Here is a 23,263-nt window from a genome sequence, read left to right as displayed (position 1 = left end):
GATCTTTTTCCTGCAGTTCCTTCTCTCTGACAGCCTAAAAGGGTATGAATTGGATTTTGTGTGTTTTTCTCCTGATTCAGAGCTCGGAGGAAGGACTCCTATGCACACAAGGCCTGTTGAGCACTCTTGGGACCATGTGCTGCTAGTGGGTGGGGCCCTGGCACATAGTCATGCACATCTTTCTCTCCATCTGAATCAAGCCCATGCTCTTGGCTCCAGGTGGACACTGCACTGGCTGTCCTTTGCCCGCTGCTGAACTCTCTGTGTTGTCTGCAGCTGGTCAGGTGCCCCATGTGCAGAGAGAGGGGACTGTGGCAGAGATATCACTGCCTCTGTTTCCCGTGGACTTCCACCTGTTTGACCACTGTCTGCTTATGACTGAGGCATGTCTGTGGGATGGCGGCTGCTGTGTGGGCAGATCGGCTGTATGGTCACATCTTTTCACATGTATATTTACACCTGGGTCCTGGTTACACCTGGAATATGTCATACCTGTCTACACCTGCTATATGTTTACACCTGGGATCATATGGCCCCTCTCAGCCTCATCCCCTCTGCCTCCACTCTGTCCTCCTAAGCTGAGCCCAGCCTGTAGGTTTGCTCCTCCGGCTGGGCTCTTTATCCCCAGATTCTGACACGGGTAATCCTCAGTGGGGTTGGGATTGGATTGTTTCTTCCTGCTTCCGGCAGTCAGTTCTCAACTCAGGCCCTGGACTGCTTGGAGGCAGAACTTGAACTCTTGCCAGGTTACGAAGCCTGAGATGAGGGGCTTCTGTCTCTGAATCTCCTAAGTCTGCACCAGGTAGGGTGCCTGACATCCTCCCCACCCGTGTTTGGAGAGGAGCCCAGATGATCTGGGACAAGGGTTGGCCTGGCCCAGCTCAGCTGACTGAGAACTCTCACGGTAAGTATACACTTTTACCTGAATGCCCTTGTCTTGGAAGGGCAGGGTGGAGGCAAACTTGGGGCTCAGAGTCCTCTTCTTGGCAGACTGCCAAGAAGGTGCAGAGACCTGAGAATTCAGTGCTCGTGCTGGGTCACCCTCAGCTGCACCAGCTGGCCCAACCCCAGGTTTTGGCTGGCTGCCCAGGCACAGAAGACACACCCAGACTGTGGGGATTGCCTGCCCCAGCCCATCCCAGCCCAGCCCAGCCCAGCCTCCTAGGGCCTTCTTCCCTAGATCAGGGGCCGGGCCACAGACCTCCCAGCAGAAGAGGAGAGAAGGTTGTGTGGGACAAGCTGCTCCCGACAAAAGGTGCCAGGCTGGGGGTGGCAGGGCTGGAGGGTCCTGGCCTGGGATGGGGAGAGGCACTGCCCAAGGCTGCGGTGGCTTCAAGCTGCTGGCCTGGGACAGTGGTGGTTTCCTGGTACCTGGACCCCTAGCAAACTCCCAAGGATTCAGGCTGGGCCCTTCTGGACTCTAATCAGCCCATCTCTTTCCCTTTCTCTGTGGTTACCAAGTCACTGGAGGCGACTTGGTGGTTGGTTTTGGTTGGGCCTTTCTGGACTTTAGATCTCAGCCCTCCCTGTCCTGCCCCCAGCAGTTCCTGCCCCTGCCCCTCTCCGCTGTCCCCGGAGCTCTTCCCTGGGCCTCAGGACCTCACCCTCCATCCTGTGTGCCCTGCAGGATGTCGCTGCTGAGTCTGCCCTGGTTGGGCCTGGGGCAGGTGGCAGCATCCCCTTGGCTGCTCCTCTTGCTGGCTGGGGGCTCCTGGCTCCTCGCCCGTGTCCTGGCCTGGACCTACGCCTTCTACGACAACTACCACCAGCTCCAGTGTTTCCCACAACCCCCGAAAAGAAACTGGTTTTGGGGTCACCTGGGCGTGGTGAGTGCGACAGCAAAATGTGTCTGGGGTCTCAGGGTAGATGGACTTCCAGAGGAGCAGGAATGGGGCTCAGGGAGCTGGGTGTTGATGGTGGCTGGGGTCTGGGACCCCAGAGAAGCAAGGGCGATGGCTCACTCATTCCTCTGCTCATTCACTCCCTTGTCTGCTCATTCACTCATCCTTCTCCTCACTCATTCGTCTGCTCACTCACTCATTCCTCTCCTCGATCACTTATTCCTCTCCTCACTCCTTCCTCTCCTCACTCACTCCTTCCTCTCCTCACTCACTCCTTCCTCTCCTCACTCACTCCTTCCTCTCCTCACTCACTCCTTCCTCTCCTCACTCACTCATCCCTCTCCTCACTCACTCATCCCTCTCCTCACTCACTCCTTCCTCTCCTCACTCACTCCTTCCTCTCCTCACTCACTCCTTCCTCTCCTCACTCACTCATTCCTCTCCTCACTCACTCATTCCTCTCCTCACTCACTCATTCCTTTCCTCATTCACTCATTCCTCTTCTCACTCACTCATTCCTCTCCTCACTCACTCCTTCCTCTCCTCACTCACTCCTTCCTCTCCTCACTCACTCATTCCTTTCCTCATTCACTCATTCCTCTGCTGTTCCATCCCAAGCCTTTCTCACTTCCTTGTCCTGTCACTCCAGCCTGTCTGGATCCTTTTCCTGCCTGTCTTTCTTACAACAGTGCACCTCCCAGAGGCTCCTGCAGGGCTGTGGGGGTGCACAGAGCAGGGCTCTCCTGGCATTCCCACCTTCTCCACTGCTGGACTTGAGGCCTCCTGAGTCCACTACACAGGGGCTGCTCCCTGCCTGGCCCATCTACTTGTATCTGCCTATCTCTGGGCTGCTGCTTTCCCACAGGATTAGCTCTGACTCCCTTCCCCTTGGAGGGACACAGCTGGGCCAGAAAAGTGTGGGCAGTCTCCCACACCCTCCCCTTCCAGGGGCGACGTGCTCTTCCCCACTAAGATGTCCCAATGAGCCCTGTAGCCCAACCTGGATATAATTTGGCCACTCCCTTACCGTTTCAGAAGCTGTCCTTGACATCCCCAGACCTTGCCCTCTGACTTGGAACTGCCCTCCCCTTTGGGGGATGTGGCCTCCGTCTGGTCACTTACAAATGGCAGGATTGATGGGCGTGTCCACAGGTGAACAGGAGGCACTAGCACAGAGCCTGGCATAAGGGAGGCTCTCCCAGGTGGGGGCTGCCATCCTGATGGACATTAGAGACACCTCTGCTCCCCCGGGGGTTGCTGAGAACGGAGGGCCCTCAGCGCGCAGACCTTTCATCTGTGGGAGGAACCAGTGCCTGTGTGGATCAGCCAGGACACAAAAGGATGTGGGAACCAGCCCTAGGGATATGTCCTGAGGCCACACTGCTGCCCCAAACCTCCTCCCATGGGGACCTTTCCCTGTAAAGCAATCCCCAGACTGAAATCAGTTCCAGGATGAGAAAACACATCCTCTTGAGCAGAGAGCTTATCTTCTCCCTCTGCTTTGGTGTTTACCCTCGGATCCTGGGACAGCCCCAAGAGAGAAGGAGCAGAGGTCAGCAGAAATCCCCTGCAGCTGTTCAGAATCCAGACACGCTGCTCACTGCAGAGGCTGCACCACGTCCGGTGGCCGCAGGGGGCACTTGTCGCGGCTCCTTCTGGGGAGGAGCATTACTCAGGGTCCTCCTTAGAAACAGACAGGGTCTGTTTCTTCTCACCTCTAATGCATGTATGTATGGAGACAGAAAGAGACAGAGAGATGAGAATTTATTATGGGAATTGGATAATGTGATGATGGAGACCAAGAATTCCCATGATATACCATCCACAAGTCAGAAAGGAGGGATGCTGGTGGTATAAATTCAGCCTGAGTCCAGAAAGGCCTGAGTTGGAGTTCTGAGGGCAGGAGAAGACGGATGTCTCAGCTGCAGAAGAGCGAGCAAATTCTTCCTTTCCTCTGTCTTTTTGTCCTGTTCAAGAATTCAATGAATTGGATGGGTTCTGAGGTCTCAGGGTGGATGGGCTTCCTGAGGGGCTGGACTTCCAGTAGGGGCTCAGGGAGCTGGGTATTGATGGTGGCTGGGGTCTGGGACCCCAGAGAAGCGAGAGACATGGCTCACTCATTCCTCTGCTCACTCACTCATTCCTCTCCTCGCTCACTCATTCCTCTATCCACTCACTCGTTTCTCTCCTCACTCACTCATTCCTCTCCTCACTCACTCATTCCTTTCCTCGCTCAGTCATTCCTCTACCCACTCGTTCATTCATCTCCTCACTCGCTCATTCCTTTCCCTGCTCCCTCATTCCTTTCCTCACTCGCTCATTCCTCTACCCACTCACTCATTTCACTCCTGATTCACTCATTCTTCTCCTCACTTCTCTGCTCACTCATTCCTCTCCTCACTCCTCTGCTCACTCACTGATTCCTCTCCTCGCTCACTCATTCCTCTACCCACCCACTCACTCCTCTCCTCACTCACTGATTCCTCTCCTCACTCACTCATTCCTCTCCTAACTCACTCGTTCCTCTCCTCACTCACTCATTCCTCTACCCACTCACTCATTCCTCTCCTTGCTCATTTCTCTCCTCATTCATTCATTCCCCTCTTCAGTAACTCATTCCTCTGCACCTACTATTTCCATCCTCAGTTCAGCTTCAAACACTAGTATCTCCTGAAACACTCTCAGAGACCCACATAGCAATAATGTTTGACTGGGTATCCTGTAGCCCAGTCAAGTGGACACCTAGAATTAACCATCACAGGAGTTGACAGCCCCCTGACTTGCTTTCAGATCGCTCCTACAGAGGAGGGCATGAAGAACTTGACCCAGCTGTCGGCCACCTATTCCCAGGGGTTTACAATATGGATGGGTCCCATCATCCCCTTCATCGTTTTATGCCACCCTGACACCATCCGGTCTATCACCAGTGCCTCAGGTACCCATGCAGAGCTTGTGGTGGTGGTTGCCAGGCCAAGCCTCTGCGTGGCCCCTGCAGTACCCAGGCCCCTCCTTGAGTATTCATGCCCATCACTGAGACTTCCATCTCAATGTCTTCTCCCTCCATTGCCATCTGCTTCCTGCTTTGGTGTTCTGGGCACCACTGGGGCCCCAAGATGCCTCAATTCAGGGCCCTTTCTTGAAGGAATCCTCATGCTTGAGGACAGAGACATTTCCAGCTTCATGGGATCAGGAATGGGCAAGAGAGAGATGGGTGTGACAATCTAGAGGAGAACTGGGTGTCTGCTGGGGCAGGCTGAAAGGCTTCCTGGAGGAAGAGTTGCTGGAGCTGAGTCTGGACCAATGAGTAGGATTTTTTAAAAGTGTGTGGCAGGATGATGCAGTGGGGATCATTTGTATTTGTGGGCCCAGCCAGTCCCAGCGTCAGCCTTGTCCATCCCTCAGCCCAGAGTGGTAGGAGGACTTGTGGCTGGTGGAGAATCTGGGCTGCTATTCCTGTGACCTCCATCTATGATGAGTCAGTTCCTTCTACCTCATCCTGTCACTCATCCACCCTGCGATCACTGCCTTCCTCCTGCAGGCTTCAGGATTCTCCAATAGGAGATCCCACACCAGCTGCTTGATCTTCCCTGCTCTCTGCCCTTCTCGTCCTTGGACAGACCAGGCTGAGCAAGGGAAGGGGCAGCATCCCACAGAAACTATGGCTCTGACCCTAAAATGCTTAGTGACTCTGTGCAGGTCACCAGCTCTCTCTGGCTGCTGAGGTCTCTTTCAGTTGTGAGTGCTGGAAACTCAACTTTGTGTGCTCTTAGCAAATAAAGAGAATCAAAGTAGTGTAAAGTCCAGAGGGTGGTCTTCAAGCATGGCTGGATCCAGGTGTCAATGAACATCATCAGGAATCTGTCTCCTTTTCTTAAGTTCACCATTCTCTGCATCACTTTTTCTTTTAAGGCAGTCCTTTTCTTACGGTGTCAATCATGGGTCCCAGAAGCTCAGTTTTTGTCAGAAAGCTCACCTTTCCCCCAGGGGCCCCATAAATATTCTATGATTTCTATATTACACCTCGTTACATCTGGTATTGTTTTCCTGGGATCATATGGAGAAGTCATCATGTGTGTGGCTCAGCTGTGGCCAAGGACACTTGGGGCATATGCCAGACTTTCTGGTTCTTCTCTGACATGTAATTTGAAATTGTCTTTTCTCCTCCTTGTCATCTCTTGGCAATGTTTGTAGCTTGCCTAAGATCTGGGACCCAGGGTCCCTTTGAGAACTGTCAGAGTTATTATTTTAGTGTTCCTGAGCCAGGTTTCAGAATCCATTGGAATCATACTTGAAGAAGAGTCTTGGTTATACCTGTGACATGTCCAAGACATTTAAGAACTCATATTTAAATCCTATCTGGGCCCTGTCTTTGGGGTACACAGAGGTCATGTCTGACTATCTCAGGTCCATGTCAGACGATGTGTCATTTAGGGCTCCTCATGTGTGTTGTGGCTATGCCAAGGCATGTTAACGTATGTTGGGGACATGTCCCAAGTCCCAGGTCCATGTCAGGAGATGATAAAGAGTGCTGTGGCAGACAGGGTGCCCTAGGCCTCTTTAAAGGTATTTTGTAGAGTGTGGAGCTACGCTTGAGTGTTGTAGAACATGCTGGGTCATGTAGGAGCCATGTCAAGGTGTTGTGGGGTGTGCTGTGCTCTGTTAGGTTGTGTCATTGCTCTACTGTGCTGTTACAGCCTGGTCTGGTCCTTCTTCCTGTATCCTCCATTCTTCCTTTGCCCTTGGCCTCCTGCCTGCTCTTCTAAGCATGGAGTGGAGAAATTCTTGGTAGGGAGCCTCCCTCTACACCTGAAGTTCCTCTCTTGCCCTTTGCATGGCCCCTGATGGTCGTCATTCATGCCAGCTGCAACTGCACCCAAGGATGACCTCTTCACCAGGTTCCTGAAGCCCTGGCTGGGTGAGTACCTGCAGGCGAAAGGGGTTGGGGATAACTTTGTGGGGGGTGGGGATGATGCTGCTCTTGCCCACTGCCCTTGGTTGCCCTACTAGGAGAAGGGATAATTCTGAGTAATGGTGACAAGTGGAGCCGCCACCGTCGGATGCTGACGCCTGCCTTCCATTTCAACATCCTGAAGCCCTATATAAAGATCTTCAATGAAAGTGTGAACATCATGCTCGTGAGTCCTTTGAACTCTGGTTCCCAGCTAGAGTCTTCGGGTGGAGGGACCAGGGACAGATCTGGTCTGGGATTTTGGCTCTCCTGGGTGGCACTGAGCCATTGTTCTTCCTGTCTGAGACTTGGTTTCTGCATCTTTAAAATGGGGATAATAATCCCTAATTAAAAGGTGGCAAGACGATCGAATGAAGTCATTTGCTTGGCACATAGTAGGTTCTCAGAAGGTGTTAGTTCCTGTTTTTCTCACAGAAACCCTGTAAACTCAAGACAGCAAAGATGAAGATTGCATAGTAGTCATTGCTGATTACAAACCACTTCAAAACTCATTGGCTTAGAGCAATAAGGGTTTATGATTGCTAACAAGTCTGTGAGACAGTTGGCTGGTTCTTCTGGATGTGGAAGGAATCACTCTTGGCACATGAGCAGCTGGGGATCAGGTAGGAGCTTTGCTGATCCTGGCTCAGTTCATTCACATGTTTGGGGCTTCACTGGTTTCAGGCTGATCTGGGATGGCCTCAGCTGTGACACCTGGATTTTCCCCCATGTGATTCTCTGCCTCTAGAAGGCACCCTGTTGCTCACATGGCAGAGAGGCTGCAATGTTTCTGGACATTGTCTCTGCAATGCTTCAAAGTTCAGCCAGGTTTGGGTCTATCAGAGTTATTACATCATCATTTCACCACATTGTATTGGCCAAAGAAAGTCAAAAGTCCAGTACAGACTCAAAGGGGTGTAAAATGGAATTAATCTCTTAATGGGAGTTGCTGAAAAATTACTGTACAAAGGGTGTGAATACAGTGAGAAGCGAAGAATTGGGGGTCAGGATTTCGTGAAGTGTCTAGGATTTTTTTTTTTTTTTAAATATACAAGCTGGTAAGTTAGCTTGTTACTGTTTCATGGATTCTAACAGAAGACACGAGACTCCTGGGTCAGAGACAAAGGGTAGTTGATTACTCATGGCACAATAAGCAACGTGTACTTCTTGTTGGTTTGTATCCTTTTTCTGAGCCAGCCTATATTCCATGGGGATGACACTGGTGGGCCTGTATATTAGCTTGCTCATGCAGTACATTGCATGACAGACAATGGGCATTAGGCTTAGGCAATCTGCTTTAATAGTGGCAGATACAAGCCTGATATTGGTCCAGGGGGAGTCATTGCCTTATCTCTCCAGGTTGTTGTCTGCAAACACAACTCTGAGATATGGCTCAGGTAAGAACATCACAGTCTTGCATTGGTGGCATACCCAGCAAGGATGCTCAGGGCTGATGAAGAAGTGTCTCTTCCAACACAGGGATATTTTTGAAATGAACTTATTACAATGGAGATGAATAAAGTGAACATTTACTGGTCACTCACCATATGCCTGAGAAAATGTCATGTCCCAATGCCAGGATATATGTTGTCTAATTTAATAACCCTGTGAGGTTGTGGTTATTTTTGACCTATTGCAGATGATGAACTGAGGGCCAGAGAGATTAGGGAGCTGAACACAGTTCAACCAGTTAGTAAGTGAGCTAGGAGTGGTGGAACAGAGATTGTATCCTGGTTTATCTGTCCCCAAAGCAGATCACCTTGACCATTATTGAATATTTGACAGGTGGGACCTAGAGGAGGGCAATAGGTTGTACCAAGGGCACACAGAGCATAGGAGACAGAGCTGAGACTTGAATGCCGGTCTCTTGGCTCCAAGTCATGGGTCTTCATCTCCTAATACTAACGCCTTCTGCTTCCATCCAAGTCTGGTTCTCTCTGGCAATGGGTTCCCGGGGCAGAGGACCAGCAGGCTGGTTGTGGGGAAGTCCGTCCTGATGTTTGGGGCTGGGGAGGGGCACAAAGGAGGCAGGGCCCAGCTCTAGCTCTCTTCCCTTCTCTGGCCAGGACAAGTGGCAGCACCTGGCCTCAGAGGGCAGCAGTCGTCTGGACGTGTCTGAGCACATCAGCCTGATGACCTTGGACAGTCTGCAGAGATGCATCTTCAGCTTTGACAGCCACTGTCAGGAGTGAGTTTCTTCCCAGGGCCTGGGATGTGAATCCACGGACCAAAGGGAGTTAAGTTGGGGAGGGAGGAATGAGCAAAGTAACCCGAAGTACCTTTCAGGAGGATTTGTATCATAGTTGGGCTTTGAAGGTCGAGGAAGAGGAGAAAGTGCTGTCTTTCCAGGTAGGTAGAAACATTTGGGTAAAAGCAAGGTTAGGATGAGCCAAACATGTGCAAGATACAGTAGAAATGAGGTTGTGGAAGTAGGGGCTAGATATTAGGGACACTGAAAATTAGGAAAAGTGGTATGAAGTTTATCAAGAGATTTTCAGAGAGCTTTTGTAGTTTCAGCTGATGATGGATGTGGTAAGAGCTGAGCTGTGTGGGAAACTGACGGCTTGCTACCACACCCGGCTAATTTCTGTACTTTTAGTAGAGAGGGGGTTCACCATCATGGCCAGGCTGGTCTCAAACTCCTGACCTCAGTTGATCCGCCCGCTTTGGCCTCCCAAAGTGCTGGGATTACAGGCGTAAGTCACTGTGCCTGGCTGCTCCTTCTGTCTTACAGTGTGAAAGTTGAAACAGAGAGAGAGAGAGAGAAAGAAAGAAAGAGAAATAGAGTTGTTTATGGTGGGAGTTGGAGCAGGGATCAACTGGAAGAGGATGAAGTCTGAGTTGTGTGGACATTTTTGGTAAGGAAAATGATCAGTACTGGATACTGGGTGGGAGACAGAGGAGAGAAACATGGTGTCCAACCTATAGTCTAGGTGCCTTGGTGCATGGAGACTGCTCTCTCAGAGATAGGAAGCAGGGAGAGAAGACAGTCTGGAGAGTCAATCTCACGACTGATACCCACCATGCATCTCTAGGACCATCTGTTTCTAGATACTCAGTTTCCTGATGGGAGGTAGCTCCTGGCTGCTGGTGGGAGGTGTTCCTAGGGCTTTGTATATGTTACATTGTTGCCTCCCTTTCTGCCCTCGGCCTGCAGGAGGCCCAGTGAATATATTGCCACCATCTTGGAGCTCAGTGCCCTTATAGAAAAAAGAAGCCTGGATATCCTCCAGCACACGGACTTTGTGTATTACCTCACCCAAGACGGGCGGCGCTTCCGCAGGGCCTGCCGCCTGGTGCACAACTTCACAGACGCCGTCATCCAGGAGCGGCGCCGCACCCTCCCCACTCAGGGTATTGATGATTTCCTCAAGGACAGAGCCAAGTCCAAGACTCTGGATTTCATTGATGTGCTTCTGCTGAGCAAGGTGGGTTTCTCTACGATCTGAATTTAAGTGAGAGAATAGAGCTTGATGTCAAAGGTCAGATGAAATAAACTGGGCTTCATCCAGAGGGCACTGGGAGCCATGGAAGATACTTGAGAAAGAGAAGGTCACAGGTAGGTTTTAGAGGTGACTCTGTTGAATGCAGCCATCAGGGCACTGCTAATTTTGAAACTGTGAAGAGCCTGAGATTTTACTCAACTTACAAGTCAGTTTGTTAGTCTTTCACATTTTTAGGTATATATATATGTCTATGTCCTTGTCTAAATCTATGATAAAAGATGCACCAAACCCCTGGATCACAGCAGCCCATTAGCTATTTACAGCAATAACAGCAGGCAGGGTAGGATTGTAGTGCTGGCTCCCCACTCCTAGAGCATCACAATGTTTTTACCTGTAAAATTTGCACCATACGAGAGGGGCCCCCACATGATGAGTTTTATATCTTATATAGGACAGCTAGCTCATATGCTTCTTCTTTCTTACAGGGTGAAAGTTGAGACAGAGAGAGAGAGAGAGAGAGAGAGAGAGAGAACGCTTTGTTCTGGAGTATAAACTACTCCTCTCCAGTGAGATGGCAATTTCTGTAGTTTATAACCCAAATATCTTCTGGACAGATAAGATTCTCTTCCGTTTACCGCTCTAGAATGTGAGCAAATATTTTTGGAGCAATACATAATTTCTAACCTCCAAGGCAAATTGCCACTCAAATATCCTGTACCCCAGGTTGCCAGTATCTTTTTCTCTGAAAGTCTGCATGATGCAGAAATATGAAAATATTCCAGAGCCATTGATTCCTCCCACCAGGGACCAAAGAGGAGGCAAGAGAGCTGGGGGAAGCCCTTGGAGAGGGGGCTCTGGTGATGGTGACCAAGAGAGATCTAGAAGGGCAGAGTGGGTTTGAGTTTCTGGAAGATTGGATCTTCAGATATTGTCTCAGGTTAGACTCGGGAGTCTCAGAGATAGTATAATATGTGTGTGTGTGTGTGTGTGTGTGTGTGTGTTTTACTTTCTCTTCAGGATGAAGATGGGAAGGCATTGTCAGATGAGGATGTAAGAGCAGAGGCTGACACCTTCATGTTTGCAGGTGAGGGTCCCAGTGTGGGACTACAGTGGGAATAGGGGTTCTTCCATCTCAGGAACCTGCTGGGTGGACACTGGATCACTTCATTCTGCCCATCGTCCCCCTCCCTCCATCCTCGTGAGGGCCTCAATATATGGGCACTGTCCACCTGGTGGTGTTGAAGCAGCCTGGAGACCCAACCATACCTGGCTGCTCCTCAGGCCATGACACTACGGCCAGCGGTCTCTCCTGGGTCCTGTACAACCTCGCGAGGCACCCAGAATACCAGGAGCGCTGCCGACAGGAGGTGCAAGAGCTTCTGAAGGACCGTGAACCTAAAGAGATTGAATGGTGAGTGCAGGCTCTTGTGGACTGTTCCTGAGCCTGTCATTTCTTTGATCCCCAGGTGGTGGGGGGAGGAGTAGCTGCTTTGTTGATTCTGCCACTATTGCTTAGTGGGTATAAATGCAGAGCACCACAGGTGGGGCTTGATACTCAGCCTGGCTGAGTATCAGGGTAAAGGTTACAGGCCTTTAGGATTGAAAGACCCGGGCTGCTGAAAAAATTAGTGACAGTATGTGAGGACAGATTATGCCACATTGCACATATTCAGCAAGTGAACTTCCCTTCCACTCTCTTTCTTTTCTCCTGGAAATATATATGTGTGTGTGTGTGTGTGTGTGTGTGTGTGTGTGTATGTATATATATTATATATTTTTTGAACATCTTCACTTCTTGAATGTTTGCTCAGGTGGCGAGGGGGAAGTTGTTTTTGTCAATTCTTCCATTATTGCTTAGTAGTACTAGGAGCAGAGCCCAGAGGCAGAACTTGGTATCCAGCCTGGCTAGCAGGGGAAAGTTTCCAGGCTTTTGGGACAGAGAGTCTTAGCCTGCTGAGAGAACCAGTGACAATATGTGAAGGCAGATGATGACACCTAGACATATTCAGTGAATGAATTTTTCCTTCACTCCTTTCTTGTTTTCTCTGAATTATCATTTTTTTCAAACATCTTTACTTCCTGAATGTTTGCTCTTCTGTTCCCTAATTCCTACCCTCCAGTTCAGTCCAGGGAATTGTAAGAGAGACCTGGGGGTAAAAGTCATATATCTCTTGTCTAGAACACCTGCATCATTCATCCATTCAGTCTTCATTCAGCAAACTCCTCCACATGCCTTTCCAATGCGTTCTGTTCCTAGCACCTTTCTGTGCTCTGGAGACCTGGAAAGAACGCTGCCAATGGATGTGTTTTCCAGGTACTCCCAGCCTAGTGGGAACAGTCCCAGTGCAAGACATTCCCAGTCCACATGGGCAAGAATGGAGTTGAGAGCAAGAGAAGCATGGCTGGGAGTGTAGAAAGTGTTTCAAGCTAAACGTGGTGGCTGGCGCCCGTGATACCAAATACTAAGGAGGCTGAAGTGGGAGGATCACTTGAGGTCAGGTTTAAAATGAACCTGGACAATATCTAAATCTGTAAAAAAATCCATCTAAATCTGTAAAGAACCCATCACTGAAAAAGTAAAAAAACAAAATAATAAAGTGCCTCAACTGAAAACCTGAATGATGATCAGTAGATGTTTGGAGGCAGTAGTGCCCTAGGTCAGAAAGACAGCCTGGGCAAAGATGCAGACAGCAGGGGGTGGGGGGCAGAGAGGGAGAAGAGAGAAAGAGAGAAGGAGTGGTTTATGCATCGGGGGAAGGAGATGGTTATACAGGGAGAAAGAAGTAAGACGGAGGGAAAGTGAGGGAGAGCAAGATAGATGCTTGCTGGGAGAGCAATAGAGGAGGGAAGAAAGAAGGAGACAGAGAGAATGAGAGAGGAAGGAACTGAGTTATGATGAGATAATAACCAAGGTAGTGAAGGCAGAGTCCGGCTGTGGAAGGCATCGGAAAGTGGTAATGGCTTCCATTTTAACCCAAAGGCAATGGGGAGCCATAGCAAGTGGTTGAGCAGGGGAGGGTTGGGTCGGATCTGGGCACCAGAAAGATATTTTCCGGGCAACTGTGGAGAGAGGACAAGCTGTAGAATGAAGTCCCCATGAAGATATTCTGGGACCTGAGCCAGGCCAGGGGCTGGGGATGAAGAGGAGGCAATGGACTGGACAGGTGTTTTGGAGGCAGTGTCCTCCCATCCAAGCCTTTGCTCAGCACAGCAGTCTTAAAAGGTGGCAACATATTTTTATGCTTTTAAAAATCAAAATATCAAGTAACATTGTGCACTTTGTAAACAAAAAGTGTCCAAAACATTCATAAAAATGAGCTTCTTTCTTAAGTCTCACCCTAGTGGTTTCTACCATGAATGGTTTTGTGTGTGTCCCTCCAGAAAATGGCTATCCTGATGCCCACTTTATATGAACACAGACTTCTTCTATACAAAAAAGAGTATATAAAAAAGACACAGTATTTTTTCCCAAGACGGTGGATTGGAGGCAATGTCAGTGTGCTCTCCCATGTGGAAGGACAGAATAATGTGTAGAGATTCACACTGTGAACTTTCTTTTCCCAAGAAACAACACGGGAACTTAACAGGAAAACCAAAAGAATCCACAGACCCTTCAATAGAAGCTGCAGGCTGCAGCCTACTCTGTGAGACACGTGAAAAACTGTAAATCCCCAGAGTGTGAGAGTGGGAGAGACTGCCTCCAAGATGCACATCTTCACTGGGGAATCTGAACATCCAGACCACAGGGGAAGGCCTTAACTCTACCTAGGGCTTGAACTGATTTAAGGAATGGTGAGAAATATAAAAGTAGAAGTAGCAGCAGGAAGTGCCTTGCAGGCATTTCCAATCTCCAGCAGGACTGAGGGAAGCCATTCCTTATTGTATCTCACAGGGGGCCTTGGGGAAGTCAGACAACTAGCTCAGGCAGGGGTCACAGGTTGAAATGCCCAACTGAATTTCTTGATATAACCTTGAGTGGGGATGAACGCCCTTGACCAGAACCTGGCAGGCAAGCAGGAAGTGTGCTGTAGACAGGAGTTCAGGAGCTGGGTGCCTGGCCTTGGACAGGGACAAAAAAGGGCGTGCCCTGAAAGCATTGCTATTTCTGCGGGAAAAGTTTATGGCCTGGGACAGGTCTGAGTTCTGTGCAGACTGCCTGGATCTAAATCCAGTACTATGAGTGGAACACTGCAGGTGTGACACCCACCTTGTGCCAACTGCATGGGAGCTGGATGAGGCTTACTGCCACCTGATACTCTCCACTCCCTTGGCAAACTCTTCTGTGTGGCAGAGGCAGGTATACTCACCTCCGGAACATTACCTCAGTGACCTGAGAACTGCCCTCTGACTTTCACAGAAAGTGACTTTTCACAGAAAGGCAAAACAAACAAATAAAAAAAAGTTGCCAAAAAAAAAAACAAAACAAAACAACAACAACCACCTAGGAATATACTTCACCAAGGAGGTTAAAGCTCTCTATAAGAAGAACTACAAAGCAGTGCTGGACAAAACCAGAGATGACACAAACCGATGAAAACATATCCCACGTTCATGGATTGGAAGAATCAATATTGTGAAAATGATCATACTGTGCAAAGCAATCTACAGATTTAATGCACTGCCTATTAAAATACCTTCATCATTTTTCACACAACTGGGAAAAGCAATTCTAAAATTCATATGGAACCAAAAAAGAGCCTGTGTAGTCAAAGCAATACCAAGCAAAAAGAAAAAATTTGGAGGCATCACATTACCAGACTTCAAATTACATTACAAGGCTACAGTTACCAAAACAGCATGGTACTGGTATAAAAGTAGGCATTTAGACTGATGGAACAGAAAGGAGGACCCAGAAATAAACCCAAATACTTACAGCCAACTGATCTTTGACAAAGCATACAAAAACATAAATAGGGGAAAGGACACCCTATTCAATAAATGGTGCTGGGAGAACTGGATAGCAATATGTAGAAAAATGAAACTGGATCCTCATCTCTCACCTTGTACAAAAATCAAAGGCTTAAATCTAAGACCTGAAAGCATAATAATTCTGTAAGACAACCTTGGAAAAACTCTTCTGGACATTGGCCTAGGCAAAGAATTCATGACCAAGACCACAAAAGCAAATGCAACAAAACCAAAAATAAACCAGTGGAACTTAATTAAATGAAAAAGCTTCTGCATAAAATCCATCCAGCAATCCAACTACTATTCACCCAAAGGAAAATAGGTCATTATATGAAAAAGATACAGGCACATGCACGCTTATAGTAGTACAATTCACAATTGTAAAGATATGGAACCAACCTAAGTGCCCATCATCCAACGAGTGGGTAATGTGGCATATATATACCATGGAATACTACTTGTCCATAAAAAGGAATGAAATAATGTCTTTTGCTGCAACTTGGATGGAGCTGGAGGCCATTATTCTAAGTGAAGTAACTCAAAAATAGAAAACCAAATACCATATGTTTTCACCTGTAAGTGGAAGCTAAGCCGTGAAGACATAAATACATACAGAGTGATATAATGAGCTATGGAGACTCGGAGGACAAGGTAGGGAGGTGGGTAAGGGAGAAAAGACTACATATTGGGGACAGTATACACTGCATGAGTGATGGGTGCACTAAAACCTCAGAATTCACCACTATAGAAATCATCCATGTAACCAAACCACTTGTACCCCAAATGCTATTGAAATAAAAAGAAATAAAGTAGACACAGATCTGCACATTAAAATATATCTTTGGGAGCTTTTCTTTTCTTTTTCTCAAAATATGAGTTTCGGAAAATTTGTTATTTTTAATTGACAAATTTTAATTATATATATTTATGCGGTGCAATGTGATGTTATATGTATACAATGCGTAATGACTAAATCAATTTAATAAACATTCGCATCATCTCATATACTCATTATTTTTGTGGTGAGAACATTTGAAATTTGTTCTCTTAACAATTTTGAGATATATATTATTATTAACTGTAGTCATCATGCATGTAATAGACCTCAAAACGTATTCCTCCTGTCTAATGGAAACTTGCACCCTTTGACCAAAGCCTTTCCGTTCTTTCTTCCTCTCTTCTCTGGTAACCACCATTCTCTTCTCGGTTTCTATGATTTCTGTGTTAACTATTTTAGATCTCACAGGTAATTAAGGTCATGTGTTATTTTTCTTCTTGTGCCTGGCTTACTTCACTTAGCGTAATGTCCTCCAGGTTCTTCCATGTTGTCACAAATGAAAGAATTTTCTTCTGTTTTTAAGGCTGAATAGCACTCAATTTTGTATATATACCACATGGAAAATGAGTTTTGAATAACAAAAGCAAAGATGAGAACAGGTTCTTCTTGCACTCAATGAGACATTACAGATAAGACAAGGGTTATCTTTGACATTCCTGCTACCCCACCTAATCTCCCTTTCTCCAAGGAGGCCTGCAGAGATACTGATCTGTCATCTCTCTGCCTATTTATCCATATATCTACATATCTTTCTATCATATATCTCCTTTTATATTCCATATATTTTTTGTCCTATGGTATTTACATATATGGACATTTGCGAACATGCTTTTTTTCCACTCAATAGTGTGTCTAATAACTATTTTTTCTGAGTGCTGAATAGCATTCCATGTTTTATTTGTCCCATCCCTTTCTTGAAGACACTTGTGTAAACATTTCCAATCATTATAGATATGGTCAATTTGCCTTCCAGAGTCTCTGTACTGATTTACCTTCCGGCCTGCATTGTGTGACAGGACTACTGATCCTTATTTTCTCCTTTTGTGTAGCTGTATAGTATTCCATCTTGTGTATGTTTATCTAAACGTCTTCCCATCCATGTATATTTGGCTCGTTTCATGCTTTTGCTAAATTAAACCTGTGCAATTGGCATGTGTGTACAGAGACCATTGCTCATATGTGTAAGCATCTCTGCAGGACAAATTCCCAAAAGGGTAAATGCTGAATCAAAGAACACTTGCATTCTACAATTGTAATAATGATTGCAAATCCATTTCTGTATTAGCTGAGTTTGATGGCACAAGCTTTCCCACAAAGTTGCCAAAAGTATTATTGTATTATTAAAGTTAAAATTTTTGTCAATCTTCACAGTTCACCTTTTAATTAGCGTTTTCTTAAATAAGAGTGAGAAAGAACATCCTTTGCCCAAGTTGATAAGCCACTTATTTTCTTTCTATGGGAGTGGTCACCTTATATTTTCTGCTGTTTTTCTTTGGGTTCTTTTTTCTTATTTACTTATAAGAATGTGCATCACAATTAATGGGTTTTTTCCTGTCTTTTGTTGCAAAAGATTGCCTTTTGACTTTTTTGGGGGGTGCTTTTGGTTAATTTTTATGAAGTTACATTTGTCCATATTTTCTTTTGTATCACATTACCCATCTATTTCCCAGAGTTTTGTGGCGCTTCCTTCAGTGGATGGGAAGTTTTCACTTATTCATACGACTGTCTCTGACCTTTTTAGTCTTTTGAATGCATCTGTTTTTATGACATTGCCAGACTATTTTTATTACTGTGACTGCTTTTTTTTCTTTTATTGAGATGGAGTCTAGCTTTGTCGCCCAGGCTAGAGTGCAGTGGTGCAATCTTGGCTTACTGAAACCTCCTGCCTCCTGGGTTAAAGCCATTCTCCTGCCTCAGCCTCCCGAGTAGCTGGAACTACAGGCACCCTCCACCACACCTGGCTAATTCTTGTATTTTAGGTAGAGATGAGGTTTCACCACGTTGGTCATGCTGGTCTCAAACTCCTGACCTCAAGTGATTCACCCACCTTGGCCTCCCAATACTATGACTTTCTGAAAGATTTTAATATCTGGCAGAGTAGTTTTTTGTTGTTGTTAAATCAACCCTTACAAACATTTGTTGTATGATAAAGTGTATGTTTTATTGAGATTGAGGGAAATTTATAATGAAATACAGAGATTTCATGTTTCTTCTTTTTTTTTTTTTTTGAGAGGGAGTCTCACTCTGTTGTCCAGGCTGGAGTGCAGTGGCATGATCTCTGCTGACTGCAAGCTCCACCTCCTGGGTTCACGCCATTCTTCTGCCTCAGCCTCCCCAGTAGCTGGGACTACAGGCACCTGCCACCATGCTTGGCTCATTTATTTTTTATTTTTTGTAGTTTTAGTAGAGATGGGGTTTCACCATGTTAGCCAGGATGGTCTCGATCTCCTGACCTTGTGATCTGCCTGCCTCAGCCTCCCAAAGTGCTGGAATTACAGGCATGAGCCACCGCGCCTGGCCTCATGTTTCTTTTTAAGTTTCATCCAGGTTTTGTTTTTTTTTTTTTTGATACGGAGTCTCACTCTGTCACCCAGGCTGGAGTGCAGTGGCGCGATCTCGGCTCACTGCAAGCTCCGCCTCCTGGGTTCACGTCATTCTCCTGCCTCAACCTCCCCAGTAGCTGGGACTACAGGCGCCCGCCACCTCGCCCGGCTAGTTTTTTTGTATTTTTTAAGTAGAGACGGGGTTTCACCACTTTAGCCAGGATGGTCTCGATCTCCTGACCTCGTGATCCGCCCATCTCGGCCTCCCAAAGTGCTGGGATTACAGGCTTGAGCCACCGCGCCCGGCCCATCCAAGTATTTTATGTTATTATGACTAGCATCTTTTCTTTCATTATCTTTTCAGTTGACGGTTAATTCTACATGGCAAAACTAACGATTTATGCAAATAAATTCTGTGCCCAATGAACACAGTACATGCTAAAGATGGTGTTGTGTATCAGGAGAAAAAATATAGATAATTAAGTAAAAGTTCTTGGGACAACTGGAAAGCCTTCTGGAAAAAAGGCAACTGAACCTGGTTCTCGTATCTTATGACAAGATAACGTTCAGATTAATCATTTTTTTTCTAAAAGAGTCCTAAAAGCTCTAGAAGGAACCATGAGAAAATTATTTCATAGCTCCAGAGTAGGGATAACCTTATTTTGACGTAAGTCCCAGGGGCTATGAAAAAGTGATACACTGTTAAATGAGAAAACATACATGCCAGGCATGGTGGTTCATGCCTGTAATCCCAGTACTTTGTGAGGCCAAGGTGGGGAGATCACTTGAGATCAGTTCAAGACCAGCCTTGTCAACATGGGGAAAACCCGTCTCTACTAAAAAATAATTTAAAAAACAAAATTAGCTGGCCATGGTGGTGAATGCCTGTAGTCCCAGCTACTTGGAAGGCTGAGGCAGGAGAATCGCTTGAACCTGGGAGATGGAGGTTGCAGTGAGCCGAGATTGCGCCACTGCACTCCAGCCTGGGTGACAGTGACTCCATCCCCCCTTGCCCCCCTCAAAAAAGGATACATAATAGTGTCTACAGCAGATGATGTGCTCCTATACAACTTTTTAAGATGCTAACAATCAGCCCAGAAAGCACGCATTAAAAAAATAATAACCTGGCAACGTGTGGGGAGAAGTAAGTGGCACTGGGCCATAGGAGTGGATTATGTTTTATAGTTTTCAAATTCTGAACCAGATAATTGTAGACGGTATTAAAATTTTAAATAGCCACTGCAAAAGAAGAAAGATTAAGCATAGAATTCAGCTCCTTTGCTGGATCTTAAATGTTTATCAACGTTTTCCAGTGGGGCCTCTAGTGTTTCCTAAGTATAAAATCACTATCTGCCAAAATGATACATTTACTCCCACATTTCAAATGGCATGACTCTTTTTTGCCCTTGCCTAATTGCACTTGCTGTATCTCTAGTACCATGTTAAATAAGAGCAAAACTTTGGATCTGGGTATTTTGTTTGTTATTCATTTGCATTTGAGTTTGCTTTCTTGCCATAGACAATATTTATTTTTATGCAAATTTGTTAACTTTTTACCGCTGGCTTCTGGGTGTTTTCCTCAGAGTGTGTGTATATATATATAAATATATAAAAAAAAATATATATATATATATATATTTTTTGAGATGGAGTCTCGCTCAGTTGCCTAGGCTGAAGTGCAGTGGTGTGATCTCGGCTCACTGCAAGCTCCGCCTCCCGGGTTCACGCCATTCTCCTGCCTCAGTCTCCCAGGTGGCTGGGACTACAGGCGCCCGCCATCACGCTTGGCTAATTTTTTTGTACTTTTTAGTAGAGACGGGGTTTCACCGTGTTAGCCAGGATGGTCTTGATCTCCTGACCTTGTGATCCGCCCATCTTGGCCTCCCAAAGTGCTAGGATTACAGGCGTGAGCCACCGCACCCGGCCAGAGTATATATTTTTAACTACTTGGCTAAATTTTCTCTGATGCTTTTCTAATTCTCTGCTTCTCTAATTATTTTCCGCTTTTTAAAATTCTCAAATGTTTGATCCCCGTAGAGTTTATTTTCGTAATAGGGAGAAAAGGTCTCACTTGCAAATAGAGAAACTGGAGCGTTGTGTCTTTGCTCTCTTGATAATGATTGGGGCTGGGGTGTTTCCTTAGGGACGACCTGGCCCAGCTGCCCTTCCTGACCATGTGCGTGAAGGAGAGCCTGCGGTTACATCCCCCAGCTCCCTTCATCTCCCGACGCTGCACACAGGACACTGTTCTCCCAGATGGCCGAGTCATCCCAAAAGGTGCCCATAGCCTCAGGGGGAGGAGCCTCCCAGGTAGGAAGATGGGCCCTTCAGGGGATCCACGTCCTGACTGCCCCCTTCTCTCCCATAGGCATTATCTGCATGATCAATATTATAGGAGTCCATCACAACCCAACTGTGTGGCCGAATCCTGAGGTGCTGCCTTCCTCATCCACCACCACCACCCCCATCCTCTACCTTTTTTTTTTTTTTTTTTTTGGTGAATTTCAATGTTCCTAGTGGAGGGGGCAGGGTTTTGATGAGGAAAATCCAACATCACCTCCCCCCAACACACACACACAACTGTCTCTCCAAGGCTGCTGGACCTAGGAGACCCCACCCAGCAAACCTTTGTCTCACCTGCAGGTCTATGACCCCTTCCGCTTCGACCCAGAGAACAGCAAGAAGAGGTCACCTCTGGCTTTTATTCCCTTCTCTGCAGGTCCCAGGTAAGAGCGCCCTGTGTCTGAGGCAGGGGTGGGGTGATGGGTGCAGGAGTCGAAAAAGGAGGACGTTGCAGATGGTCCCAGTTCCAGCTCTTCCCTCCATTCCTTCACAGTTTATGGGAAAATGTCCATGGAATGGGGATGACTAGGTCCTAGAGGAGTCCCTGGAGTGCTCAAAATCCCCTTCTCCATCTGCTGGTCTGAGCTGGGAGCTGGAGTCTGGCCCAGGCTCTGGGACACGCAAGCCCACATGGGGGTCCCAGGCACACTTAGCCCCTCTCTACATCTCTCAGGCTGACCTGGGTGTGGTTGGGGGGTCCCGGACCAGGTTCCTGGAGTGATGGGACCCAAATGCGGGTCTTGGGCGCAGTCACAGTCCACTCTCCCACCTGCAGGAACTGCATCGGGCAGGTGTTTGCCATGGCGGAGATGAAGACGGTCCTGGCGCTGTTGCTGCTGCACTTCCGGTTCCTGCCGGATCACACTGAGCCCCGCCGGAAGCCGGAGCTGACCATGCGCGCCGAGGGTGGGCTTTGGCTGCGGGTGGAGCCCCTGAACACGGGCTTGCAGTGACTCTCTGATCCATCCACCTCTTCTTTTTGCAGATTCTAATGAATAAAACGGTGATGTCACCTCTGCCTGGGCCTCACTGACTGCCGGCAGGGGGCTTTGGGGATTGGGAGGCTTCAGGGTGAGGTCTAACCTCGGTGGGTTGGGCGGGGTGTTGTCCCTGACCCCAAGACCCTGACTGCCTCTTTGGCTGAGCATAGGGCCTCCATGCCTACAGCAGGGTCTCTCAGAGCCCAAGTATGGACTTTATCCTGTGGACAATATGGAGCCATGGGAGGGTTTTGAACAGGAGAGAGACCAGGATTAAGAACGGATTTAAGAAGCGAGACCGAGGCTTAGTCAGTGAGAAGCAACCATAGAGGGAGATCCTTTCTTCTGGTGTGGGAGTGTCCCAAGACCGAGATCCCTGGCCAGTTCAGAACATACGGATAGAAGGGTGCAGCTTTTACCCTGGCAGGCTCTCAGGAATTCTGTTTCCTTTCTTGCCAACGTCCCACCCTATGTCTCCCCTTTCCAGTTGATCACTTTTCTGATCCCCTTTTCCTAACTTCAGGCAGCTCCATTTTTTCCCTCTTTTGAGCCCTCTGACTCTGCCCAGGCAGCCCGTCCATCAGGTACTACCTGAATCCTCCCCGTACTCTCTTCTGTTATGTGCCAGGCACTCTCACAAGTGTCAGAGGTTGGGCACGTCCTCACCCTTTCACCTCTAGATTCCTCCTTCATTCCCATCACTGACCCATCTTGGGGTCAGGATCTTCCCGTTTGACACTTGAGATTCAAAGCCAGATGATTGGAAATAAAACACCACCCCAAAGGTATGGGATCTGGAGCCAGACTGTGGTGCTGAAGTCTCACATTTGCTGTGTGACTTGAGCCAGTTAATTCCCCTCTATGTACCTCAGTTTCCTCAAACATATAATGCGGGCAACACTACTTACCTCAGGGTTGTTCTGAGGACAAAGTTTGAGGAACTCAGAACTGTGCCTGGTGCACACTGGATGCTTAATAAATGCGGCCATTATTACCTCCTCTCTGAGAAAGTCTGGCTAATAAAGCATGTTGCCTTTCAAGATAGTATTTTTTTCTACCATGACTTTAAAGACTGTCTTGGAACTCATAGGCAAAAATTCTGATATCTGCTCCTTGAATAATCTCTCGCCTTTTAGGGGACTGTGCATTTAGGAGGCAATTTTTTCCAAGACTGGTTGCGGGCACCTGAAAGTGCAAGGTTGTAGGAGAAGAAAAGAAGCTTCAGTTAATGTTTTAAAATGATGTCCTGCTGCAAACATTGACCTCTGTTCATAGTCTAAGGAATCCTGCGCCACTGCACCCTGCTGACTTGTCAAATCTTTTCTCCAGCTCATATCTCTCCCTTGTTACACTCAGTCGCCATGTCCTTGATTCTTATCTACAAATAAATTGTGTTTTCTTGTTTAGTGCCATTGT

General features: G+C 47.3%; 1 protein-coding gene across 1 annotated transcript; it reads left to right on the top strand.

Moving 5' to 3' along the window:
- The first annotated feature begins 1,628 nt into the window (after window positions 1-1,628).
- CYP4F57 (cytochrome P450 family 4 subfamily F member 57) lies at window positions 1,629-21,839 on the top strand. The gene is made up of 12 exons (XM_007995614.3): window positions 1,629-1,826; window positions 4,632-4,776; window positions 6,703-6,756; window positions 6,849-6,976; window positions 8,856-8,977; window positions 9,947-10,217; window positions 11,253-11,319; window positions 11,517-11,646; window positions 20,668-20,801; window positions 20,893-20,957; window positions 21,168-21,250; window positions 21,643-21,839. The coding sequence occupies exons 1-12, from the start codon at window positions 1,629-1,631 to the stop codon at window positions 21,818-21,820; spliced, it is 1,575 nt and encodes a 524-aa protein (XP_007993805.3). The 3' UTR covers window positions 21,821-21,839.
- The last annotated feature ends 1,424 nt before the right edge of the window (window positions 21,840-23,263 follow it).

Source organism: Chlorocebus sabaeus, chromosome 6, assembly GCF_047675955.1.
Source record: "Chlorocebus sabaeus isolate Y175 chromosome 6, mChlSab1.0.hap1, whole genome shotgun sequence".
Classification (NCBI taxonomy): domain Eukaryota; kingdom Metazoa; phylum Chordata; class Mammalia; order Primates; family Cercopithecidae; genus Chlorocebus; species Chlorocebus sabaeus.
The sequence above is the reverse complement of the archived record's forward strand: the minus strand, read 5'-3'. Positions and strand labels throughout refer to the sequence as shown.